We start from the raw sequence: 12,475 nt of genomic DNA on the forward strand, positions 1-12,475 counted from the left end.
CTGTGTTCAGTTATTCAAAAGTGTTTTTCTAACACCTACTACCTACCAAGCGTCATGCTGGAGGTTAAGGGCAGAAAGATGAATGAAATGCAGGCGCTGCCCTCAAGTTGTTCATGGTGGTGGGAGGGGACAGAGGGACTGGTCTGGTAGGGAACGTGATGCCAGGGAAAGTCAGACGTGTAGGGAAATTCTGCATCGCAGGTTCACTACCTCCCTCCAGGAGGAGGGGCCTCCAAGAGGGGCTGAAGAGGATGGAGACTGAGTCACCTCAGGGAAAAGTGGTTCAAAGGGCCCTGTTCTCTGTTGAAATAACCCCACAAAAACCCTAACTCATTTCCTTACCAGTTCTATGCAAGACCATGCGATCTATTCCAGAAATAGAAGCAAAATACAGGATTTCTGTGATTTACAAGGTGATTTCTTCAGGTGGATTTTACTGACACTAAGAAATGAAAACGCGAACTTCTGAGAAAGTGTTTCTCGGTACTTTAGAAATTCCTGGCGTAAAGAAACTTCTCCTATTGTAATCGTACGCATTACTCACTCAGAGGGTAACAGCACAGTTCTCGTGCACCTGCAATCACAGGTGAGCCAGCTGACCCAGAGAACAAACCCAGCGCCACGGCCATAGATCTTACCCTAACTCTGTCCCCATTCCCACAACTTCAGTCACAGGAGTCCAGGAAACTCTGCAAAGAGATCTATTTAGCTTCTGAGAGAAAAATGCACAGCATGCGTCCTAGTGATGTGAGTCTATAGCTTCAAAAGGCACTTGTTTTAGATGCTAATGTGAGAAATCTAAAATGTCCCCTCTAACTGAGGGATGATACTGGACGATAAACAGGCAGGCGCTGTTTTGTAAAGACAAAACTACCTCCACCGTATCCTCCCAAATTCCACACGAGGGAAAGCTGCTTCCCCCAAATGTGAATGGCATGCTCTCCCTCGATCTGTTTATATTCAATCGTATTAATTAGAGCTACTCTATTGTAAATGTTTTAAATTTACCACAAAGGTGATTCTTGACACAAAAAGAGTAACTTCCCAAGAACCTACAAATGTTTCTGTCCTCACAAAATATGAAGGTAAGAGAATATAAAAAAGAGAAAGTCTTAAGGTTTTAAAATCTATTGTTTTTTATATGATTACAATCGTTTTATACATATAACATGAAACAATTCTAATTTTTACAGAAAATGCATTAATACTGAAGTAACCCAAAAACAAAGCCTAAATCTGGCAAAATGCCACACTCACTTTTAAAACCAATGGCAGTCCACGTAATAGTCCAAGTGAAGGGCAAGTAAAGCTTTGAGGATACCTATTTTCCACAGGCTGCCATAATTTAAAAACATTATTTTCCTACCATTTCCCATTTTCTTTGACTCTAAAATAATATAAATTACCCAATCTCTAAGTTATCTTAGACAGTTGTTTTTAACAATCTTCTTCAAAAAAAAGTTCAGTAAAGGAAGGGAAAAAATGCAAGTGGATTTCTATTTACCCCAATAATTTAGGTCTTAATGCAATATGTAAAGTACACTATGTAAAATCTCAAAATAAAATATTTGAGAATAGCATATCAAAACTATGGACTCCTTATTAAAATATTAATGCCATAAGAATGAATTTCTTTTTTCTATAGTCTATAAAGAAAACTGACCAAGACTTTCTAAAGCCACAGCTAATACCCATTAATGAAAGAAAAGAAAAGAAATACACACTTCCCTCTGAGAGGTTTAAATGCATGTTTCAATGAATCGTTAGATTATGGAGAGGTGGGAGAGCACAGCCTAAGGGGTTAACTGTCAATGCTGCAGTTTATATTTATAGTGGGACAAAATTAAGCACTGTTTAAATAAAATATGACACAACAGTATATACAACATAACAGCAGCCACCACTTATGGGTTCCCTATTTGGGGCCTGGCTTTGTACCTTATACTTTATTTATCATTTATCATCACTCAATCCTACCAAGTAGGAATTATTTTCTTTGTTTCAAAGGTAGGGATGCTGAGGTTTACAGAGGTCATAGAGCTACTAAGCCAGGATTCCCACTCAGGTCTGTATACATTAGTGCCTCGGGGAAAAACTACCATGTTACACGGCAAACATTCTACCATGCATTTCTATGATAACCACTTAAGATCACAATAGATTCATCTTATTCTTTGTTTGAGGTTCCTTAATTGGCTATTCCATCTTTCACTTCTGCAAAATCCATAATCTTAAAGGTGTATAGTTCCAACTTGTACTAAGAAATGGGAAAAGTACCATTACACAACTAAGAACTCATATTTTCCAAATCTAATCTTTATGATAGTGATTATTTCTATGACTATAAATGACTATATAGCTATTTTTTATGTATTTATAGTGCCCAACAAGGGTCCCTGAATCCCAATAAACATTCACAAATAAAACTACTTCCACACAGCCATGTGATGACGACAGTTAACACCTACTATGAAAACCATTAATACCTAAGCCAGTATTTATTACAGAATAAATAATAAGTGGGCTGCTATTGGTCCCTAAGTAGAAATAAACTAGGGTAAGGAATAAGAATCTTTCATCCTTCTAAGATCAAAAGGTCAAATCCAAAGATGTTTGCAACATTGTCTGACTCCGTAATTAATTAGAAAAATAAGATAAACATTTGACTTTAGAATATTCAAGTATTTTTAAAAGGGGTATTTGATACTTTCAAGTACAATATTTCTCAAATAGCACAACTTACCCCATGGTAAGCTTACCTTGAAGATGGCATTATATTTGAAGCCCTGAATTTTGTTGTAAACGGATTAGTTGACTCATAATCAAAATAGTCCTGACGATTTTCACTAAACGCATTAGGTGATTTCAAGTCACTGGGGCTCTCGGCTGCCCCATTGTTGAGTTTATCAGACCTTCTGCTATCTTTCTTTCCGGTCACTCTTTCAAACAGGCTAACTTTCTCCCTTTTCTCTCTCTTATTTTCTTTTCTTACTTCAATTGATTTTGAAAATAAAGTCACGCTGCTATCCCAGGATTCACTGCTTTCTTCAAATGGATTTTTCTTCCTTGGCAGTGTTGCAAATTTTTGGGGTAATGAAGCCGTCACATTGGTAAATGGGTCGTTTTGTCTTCCGGAAGATGGTGCGCCTTCCTCCACACTGCGGTCAGGCTGGTTCATTTTAGAAGTATCAAAGCTTAATGTTCTTCTGTGTGGAGATTTGAGACTTCCTGCAAATAATTTTGTAGTCAGTACATAATCAGTGACACATTACATCACACTATGACACATTCTGTGTGCACACTGCTGCTTTTAGAATGAGCGCAATTAGCTATTTAAAGCTTTAACCTTTAAAATAACCAAAGAAAACAACCCGAAAATGCTATGGTAAAGCAATCTGGAGTACGTAGGCTAATAATAATTAGTATATTGCTAGACAATCGGGAATTTACTCAGCTCAGAAAGAAAAAAAACAAACTATAATGTCAAAGCTTAGAGGTTCTGCTTGTCAGGATAGTGCTATAAATTCTCAAAGACTTTTTTTTCATCATTAGTATTAAATTTACTTTCTTACTTATGAACATAGGTTTTTTCCTAGAAACATTCTGATTAAATGGAATATTCACTTATGCTTCAGGTTTTCCAGACAGGAGGAGCAACAGAAAAAAATTAAGCCAAGCCCTGGCCCGTAGCTCAGTTGACTAGAGGGTTGTCCCTACACACCAAGGTTTCGGGTTTGATCCCCCGTCAGGGCACATACAAGAATCAGCCAATGAATGCATAAACAAGCCGAACAACAAATCAATGTTTCTCTGTTTCTCTCTCTCTCTCTCCCCCCGCTTCCTCTCTCTCTCTAAAATCATTCCATCAATAAAAAACTATTTTAAAAAAATGAAGCCAGGCCATGATAAGTGACTGGGACTCATTTTTTTTTATCATCATCTAATACTGAATGCAGACAGGCTCTGTCCTTAATAAACTTACCAATTTTGAGGACAGTAGGTATTCAATAAATAGTTGATCACTAAATTTAAAAAATACTACCAAGAACCTGTAATTCTAATTTTTTAATTTTAGAAGTTAAACTTTAAAAAACGAAAAAGGATACGTCAGGCCCCTGAGGATACACTTGACAAGAACGTGTCACTCACCACTTTCTGGAACGGCTCCGAAGGCGTCTATCTGGCGTCCGAGGAGATGCGTTTGCCCCATGGTGCCCGGCTTCAGTTTCTCCGCAGACACGTGGGCCCCCGTTAAATCAGACATGGAGTGCGCTGAAGAGAGTCGCTGAGGCCCCAGAAGGAAAGGCTTTTTCGGCTTAGATTTCATCTGTATTTCACCGCTTGAAAATTCAGAATTGGCATCCGTCACGTGAGAACTTGGAATGATGGCAGAAGACGTATCGGAAAATGTCCCATCGTTTTTTCTACCTTTCATCTTATCTTTTAATTTTGCAAAAGGAGATCTTGTTTTGTCCTTCATTGATAAGTCAAACATACTTGCTGTCATATTGTTCCTCATGAATTGAATATTGACCTTTATCTCACCCCTGTTTTTGGCTCTTTTTCCTTGTTTGGATTCTAATCTAAACCACCTTAAAGAGAAGGAAAAACTGGATTGTAACATGTAATAAGCGAGGACATCAAGCGTGGCTACATACAAATATCTTCTCGGGTGAAGCTAGTGCACACGAAGCTACGCAAGGGAGGAGATTTTGTCCGACAGAGTACTACTGGTTTTACTCTTTGTTCAATTACTGAAAACTTACCACTGTCTCTGGGATGTGATGGATACTGAAGAAGTAGGTTTTCAGTAAGTTTGAGAAGGATTTCAGATAAACTTTTCTTTCATGATTTGAAAATCATTCACATAAAAGAGTCTTACCAATGAGAGCTGTTACGTTTCCATCTGGGGTAAGTGTTGCTAAAGGCCTAAAAACATTTTTTAAAATTAAAAGACACTCAAGTACAGACTTTGGAAGAATTCATTGATACAAACCATTTTTGAGGCACTTAAAAATGATAAATGGCCACATTTTTAATAAAGGAATAAACATTTAGTTCCATCCCCCAATTTCTTCCATAAAAACTATTAAAGTAATTTTGTTAATATTGGAGCCCACTACATGTGGCTTTTTAATCATGAAAATTGCATATGATGTAATTTAGATTAATACATAACAGGTCAAAGCCTTTTCCTGAATAAAAAATGCAAAATGAATAAAAGGCAGGAAGTGACAAATAGTAATAAATCTTATAAAGAGTTTCCAAAGAAAAAAACAAAGCCTAAATACTTCCTGTTTGAATCTTTGTTTCATTTACTATTGCTACTGTGACAATACTGAATAAAAATTATTTTAATTGGAGCCAAATCTTATGCTGCTAGTCAACTCGCTGTGTGACATTGCCCACTGTTAAATTATGTATAAAAAACAGAGTTTATTTTGCTTTTGTCCACAGTATTTTTATCCATGAGAAAGTCTCCAGTTGTCAGTGTCACAGTGATCATTCTACAGGGCAAACAGCCAAAACACTGCAAAATCCAGTCTACAAGACAGTCTCTACAATGTTTTCACATTACTTAACAATGAAGCATAATATCCATTCCTGCAGACGGGTTATTATTTAAACACAGCTCTAATCAAGTGTAACAAATTTTCTTAGGTACAAAGGAGCTCTGGTCTAATTTTACATTAGTGCTTTCTCTCATTGTTGCTAGCAGGATGTGCCAGAAGAAGGTATATTTCCTGTACAGCACGGGGAAGACTGGTCTTTCCAGGCAGAGAGAAAACTGGCACAGAACCGCCATACCAGCTACCCTCTAGCAAGTAGCATGCAAGAGAAATCTTTTCTTAATTAACTTGAAGCAATTCAGGCAATTAAGATCTAGCTGCACCCAAACAAGCAACTTTTTTAAAATAAAAGAGTATCTCATAATAGAAAGCATCAACCTGATACCCTAAACTGAGAAAATCCTTTATCTGAGGCAAATGGCAAAATCTGAAGATGCAGAGGCTAGATCTGACAGCAATAAACTCTGTGGAATACAGAACCTTGAACACAAACTTGGGCACTCGAAAAGTCTGGAAATGAGACAAGGTTGTATACCCAGTTACTAACTTAGAATTTGGAAAATAGAATCATTTTCAACGGGGGAGAAACACTTCTGATGAATGATACTGCAGAAATACTCAGTAACATCTCAGACTTTACAGAAAACAGGTAAATACACTTTGTTAGAAATATAACAAAAACAAAGCAAAAAGAAACCAAGAATGTAGGATTTCCACATGTATAACAAGTCAAAGCAAATTGAGAAAAAAGTAAAACAATAACCCAATAAATGAAAGGGGGTAATCAAAATTCATAGAATTTTACAAATAACACAAATAAATCTTCTACTTTAACATCCTTATTTCAGAGATGAGGAAAATGAGGCACAGAGAATATAAGTAACTTCCAATGTCAAATTAAAGTCAATAAAGGAAATATCCAAAGCTGATGAATAACATCTGCATGAAAACAGAAGTTCTTCCATATTTGATGAACCATATATGCTAATAAGATTAAACACACAGCTGGTCATATGTTACAGGCACTCTAGTCAAGAGATTGGCAGCCAAAGAAGGCAATGCATTCTACACCAGAGTGTAAGCTCCATGAAGGCAGCTCAGCTCACCTTGCACTAAATAAATGTCCACTGACTTATTTCTAGAACTGTGTTTTAAAGCAACCAAGCTATAAAACACTGTGTGTGCATGTGTGTGTGTTTTGCATTGTTTTGCTTTTTTGTGGGGAACACTAAAGACTTAGATGAGCTTTAAAGAATAAAGCAAGTCAGTGCTTGAATACAATCTGTAAATACTAGTATAGTCTTTCCCAGCTTCCTCCCCAGAATACTGCAAAGAACTTTAAATATACTAATTTAAAATAGAGGCATGATAAATAACTTTAGGTGCTTTGTTTTGAAAGGGAAGTCTTAATGAGACCTTCAAAAATCGCCCTAGAGATAAAACTTGTTTTCCCAGGCTTCAAACAGATAAGATGAAGACATAGCATTTGGGGCTTAGTGGATTAATGGCTGATTTTTTTTTTTTTTCACCTCTTGAGTGCTGGATTTAAACTGTATATGGCCTCTGTTCAATTTTTAGTGGGCACAGGTCCATGTTCAAAAACCACCACACATGTGGGAACTATTCCCAAGCAATTGGTGCTGTGTGGTCAGAAATGGGACAAGATTGGCAGTAAGGGTGCCAGAGGCCAGGACGCAGGTGCACTGCAGAGACACACACCAAAGTCCTAAAATCGGCATGTGTTTGAGTCATACCTAACTCTGGGGACTCTGATTGTTATTACTTTTCATGAGCATTAAAAAAAAAAGATCAACATCACCCACTTCTGTTGTAAAAAAAAAAAAAAATCAATAGATATTACATAACAGCATGAACAATTTTACCATTCTATTATTAAACAGTGTATTATTTCCTTAAATCTCGTGCCAGAACCAACCCAGACACCCATGAAAGGGGGAGGAACAGTTCTTTGTCCATGCTCCGCTCAAAGTGTAAGGCACTGGCCCCTTCCCCCAACCCTCCTTTAAAAAAAAAAAAAGGTATTTAACTTCAAGGTATAAAAAGAAGTAAAATAATCGTTTTAGCTATCACACTTCTTTGCCCATCATGACACAACTGGAAGACAAGCTGTAAATACTTGTCTTCAGTGTCAAGAGTAAAAAGTGTCACACCCAGCAGTTTCATGGGACGTCTAACTCAGCTGGTAACCTTCATCATTCATACCAGTTTTCTAAAAAGCACTTGGGAATACGCTGACAAGGCTCAGCAATGTGCAGAATATTAAATATCTTTCTTGCAATACACCAGTGACTCAAGTCTGTCTCTGACTGTGCCACATGCACAGCTGGGCTGCAAAAGGAAACTATTAAATATATTAAAAATCAAGAAATATTACCAATAAAGATACCTCATCTAATATGTAGTCCCTATTTATCCACAAAGAAAGAAAATGTTAGGGATTTAATAACATGAAAATCACTTCGAATGCAATAACATCGCAAGCCCTGTTGATAGCATTTTAAAGCATTTCCCCCAAAAAAGTTCTAACCAATTTTATATAGCAGCCAACAGAGACTTTCTACAGGGAGGCTACAATATGACTATTTACGGCGAAATGGTTTATAATTGTGATGTTGCCAAAACTAAGGAGTAAAACAAGGAGAAACTTTAAAAGCTTATTTCACCCTCAGAACGTCTGGGTTCACAGTGGGGCCTACTTTCACTTGGAAAATTTACATTTGAGGGAGGCCTGTAATAGATCCTTCATCATAGCAGAAATACTGTCAATGCAGTATGAGGCCTGAAGTTACAATATACTTCCAAGTTTACACTCAAAACACTTTGAATATTATACAGTGTCATCCAAAATTGGTCATTTGAAACAAATTATTTGATAATTATCCATTTTCAATTTAAATTGGAGAAAGCCCTCGGAGGAAACTAAATGCCACTTTGTAGGTATCAAACAGTTTTATTAAAATCATTGATATATACTCAACCTTATACTTTTCAATACCCTTTCTCTCACAATGTTTCCATATCCTTAACCAGTCTAAATATTTACCTTTGTTTGTCTTACATGCCTAGTATTTCTTATCTCTCCACCCTTTCACCCTGTGCATTAAGTCTTAGGTCAAGATCTGATGGAACACTTTTTAAAATAAAAATAAAAATTCCAATCAAGAAAAGCGTGCAGAAAGAAAGGCATAGCAAAAATACAAGGGGTGGTCGCTTTAAAATAAGAAATTAACCTAAGTGTCAAGAAAGTTATCATTATGAAAAAGTTTCTAAAAGCATAAATAAATTTTAGTTATCACTGAAATCAACAGCAAAGCTATTTTGGAAATTTCAATTCCTCTCATAAATTCAACCTATACCGAACTCTTATTAATTCCATCAATTATAATGCTCTCTCAGAACAGAAAAGTTATGTTTGAGGAAGGGGTGAAATACCTAGCTCTGAAAACATAATACTTTTCAATGTACGACATAACATCCTAGTGTTAACTCATATTATGGTTTTTAAAATTAGAATATATTTAGCCTAAGCTCGAAAGTCATATATCAAAAGCCACATTTTCATTGGAGGTGTCATTACATCATTTCATCACAAGAATTTAATCATTGTCTCCAATCTGACGTTGAATATGATCTGAACAACACTGGTTTTGCAGAACTAATTCTGAAGTAATACAGCAGCTCCAGTATATTGGAATTTCAAAGGAAAATGTTAGTGCGTTCAAGTTGAGGATGTTTGTACATACTTTTAAAACTTTTTCTCTCTGAACAGCTTTAGGCACCATCAAGATGTACTTAACCTGAAAAAGTGGTTGCGTTCAAATAAAGGCCACTGTGGTTATAATGTTGAAATGACATACTGAGTGCTAAATTTGATCATTTATCTTTCAGCAGCCTCAGATATATGACACTATATTGGCAGATTTACTTTTCTGCTATTCCATTGCCTGGAAATGTGTAGTGTTTAAAGACAACAACTTGCACACGTGCGGTTTTAGCTGGTCAACACTGTGATCCAGTCTTCTTCTAAGAAACAATGTTCATCTACTTACAGTCCAGTGCAAAATATCCAACTATTTAAGATGAATACTTCGAAACAAATGAGAGGAAGGGACCACCTGAAGACTCCATTTAAAAAAACGTTTCTTCACAAGGGCTATTTTTACTTCCCAGTCATGCAGCTGCGGTGCTTAAAACTGGGTCATATTTTAGTCCAAAAACCAACGCCCCAGATATTACCAGTAATTTCCAAGAACAGAAAAATCCATACACATACAGAGTGAAGCTCCCCCCAATTCAAAATAAACGACGTAACTTACTCGGTTTTCCTTCTTTGTTTGTCCTCAAAGATGTCATTGAGGTTGATTGCCACCTGCCCTAAGAACTTATCCAGCCCCACCAGGGACCTGTGCATCACTATGAGGAAAAGGATGTACTTCTCGGGGTTCCCCTGCATGAGCAGGCCGGGCAGCTCGAAGGAGGCCTCTTCCTTCCACACCGGCTCCAGGGTTTTCTCGGCCACGGAGGTGGAGTACTTTTCCTTGCCCAGCTGAATGATCGTGTACGTGTCATTGGTGCCACTTTTGCCTTTCGGCTTCAGGTCTTTGGCTTGGAGCACTGTGACCTGCACGTGGGTCGGAAACCACTTTTGGGCTTGCTCGGACAGCATCATTCCGCCCGGGTCTCAGCACCCCGTCCCCCCAGCGCCGGCAGCGCCCCTCCCGGAGGGAGAGCGGGTCCCCGTCACCGCATCCTCGGGGCACTTAACGGGGACGGGCCGGCGCCCCGCGGCCCAACTTCCCGGGGGCTGAGGTCAAAGGGCCTCCCTCCCCGGGGCAGCCCGGGGGCGCGGGCGGGGGCGGGGACGCGGCCGCTCTGGGGGTCCCCTGTCCTCAGAGGCGCAGGGGCCCACCATCACCGGGCCTCGCCGACCAGCCCCGCCGGCCCCAGGGACGAGCCCTCGGCGGCGGCGGCGGCGGCGGGCGGCTCCCGGGCCTGCGGGCAGGTGAGGCCTGGCCACCGGGGCGCGGGCGGAGGGCTGCGGAGGTGGGAGGGCGCCCCCGCCCCGCACTCGAGAGCTCGCCCGCCCCGATCCGCAGCCCCCGGCCCCCGCCCGCCTCCTCGGGGCCAGGCGGCCCTCGCTCCCTCCGCGCCTCCCGCCCGCCCCGGGCTGGCCCCCGGGCCCGCCGGGCTCCTCCTCCGACCCCGGTAATACGAACCGCCCGCGGCCCGCGCGGCCTCGCTCCCTCTCGCAAGCCTCTCCCTCCTCCTCCTCCCCGCGCTCGGCTCCTCCTCCCGGGCGGGGGCGGGGGCGGGGCGGGGCGGGTCGCCGGCGGGTGGAGTGGGGCCTGGGGCCGGGATGCGGCCGCCCCGGCGCCGGCGGGCCGCGGGGCTGCGGGGCGGTGGGCACCGGGCTCGGCCTGGCCGGGCCGGCGGCTCCTGGCACCGGACGGGCGGTGGCGGCGGCGGCGGCGGCACTTCCGGGTTGCCCTCCTCCACGTTGCTCTCGGGAACGCGACGGGGCGGGGCCGGGCGGGGTCGGGGGTCAGCGCCTCCCTGGTTGCCGTGGCGACCGAGGGCGCGCGAAGCCCGCTCCCTCCGCTGGCTGGATGCTCCTGGGCTGGGTCCTCCCCGCCGCCGGACCCCGCGCTGGGCTCCGGGGACACGGGGGCCTCCCCCGGCCGGCGGGTCCGCTCCTGAGAGCCCGGCCAGATCTAGAGACCCCGTTTCAGTCTTTGGAAGCCGTCTTTGCTGTATCCCGGATACCTTGTGCCTGGCCCAGAGCCGGCCTTCCATAAACAGGGATGGGATGAATCAATCCCCTTCACTGGCTGAAAACACAGTTTTCTCAACCCCTTATCCCCTCTTCTTCTTTTGAAAAAAAAAAGAAGGAAGGGAGGGAGGGAGGGAGGGAGGGAGGGAGGAAGAAAAGGCTGTTAATTGCCTAGAATGACCCCACACACACCCTAGGGAAGTGAGAGAGGGAAGCAGATAGATCCCAAAACTAACACAGGGAGGAATAAAGATAACGGGAGGCATTGGGCTGGAGTCATCAGGCCGGTTTCCTGCCACCATCCGTCTGTGTCACCTTGGGTCAGTCATTTTCCCTCCCCGAGCCTCAGTTTCTTTCTTTTTTTTTTATTAAGGTATTACATGTGTACATATCTTCCCATTGCCCCCCCACACACACACACTCAACTCCCATACATGCCCTCACCCCCCAGTGTCTTGCGTCCATTGATTATGCTTATATGCATGCATACAAGTCCTTCAGTTGATCTCTTATCTGCCTCACCCCTCCCCAACCTTCCCCCTGTAATTTGACAGTCTGTTTGATGCTTTACTGCCTCTGTATCTATCTTTTTGTTCATCAGGTTATAATGCTCTATTATCCGAAAATGAGTGAGGTCATGTGGTATTTTTCTTTCACTGACTGGCTTATTTCACTTAGCATAATGCTCTCCAGTTCCATCCAGGCGGAGCCTCAGTTTCTTTGAGGGTAATGAGAAAACTCATGTCTAAGACTCCATTGCGACTCTGTGGACTCAATGTCAAAGGGACCCCGTGGACACTCGCAGTCTGGTAGACTCTCCGGTTTCTGAAGTCAAGCCCAGAGACCATTCTGGTCACATACCATCAACGAAGAAAAGCCAACAGCCTCCTTCACCAAAGCACAGACAATGCCCTGGCCGCTCCTGAGGCAAGGCCTGATGCCCCACCACACACACACACACACACACACACACACACACACACACACGCTCCTCGCCCCCCATCCTCGCTGCTGGAATGAAACGGACTTTGTTAAGAGAAGAAAATGGGGATATGTTAACACCGTGCTTTTCCCACCCCAGCCTGATCTATGGGTAATGGCTGATGAGTCAGGA

The 12,475-nt window shown here is 42.0% G+C and overlaps 1 protein-coding gene across 2 annotated transcripts in view; it reads right to left on the reverse strand.

Annotated features, from left to right (window-relative positions):
- RAB11FIP2 (RAB11 family interacting protein 2) overlaps window positions 1–10,947 on the reverse strand; it is a 36,942-nt gene extending 25,995 nt beyond the window's left edge. The window contains exons 1-4 of one of the 2 annotated variants that reach the window (XM_079792974.1): window positions 10,808–10,947; window positions 9,908–10,212; window positions 4,150–4,592; window positions 2,760–3,228 (exon numbers count right to left, since the gene is read on the reverse strand). In XM_079792974.1, the coding sequence (XP_079649100.1) occupies window positions 2,760–3,228; window positions 4,150–4,592; window positions 9,908–10,044 (1,049 nt within the window). In that variant the 5' untranslated portion in view covers window positions 10,045–10,212; window positions 10,808–10,947. The other variant, XM_079792973.1, reaches the window with a different exon arrangement.
- Between the last annotated feature and the right edge of the window lie 1,528 nt (window positions 10,948–12,475).

This window comes from Cnephaeus nilssonii (assembly GCF_951640355.1).
Source record: "Cnephaeus nilssonii genome assembly, chromosome: 16".
NCBI classification, from domain to species: domain Eukaryota; kingdom Metazoa; phylum Chordata; class Mammalia; order Chiroptera; family Vespertilionidae; genus Cnephaeus; species Cnephaeus nilssonii.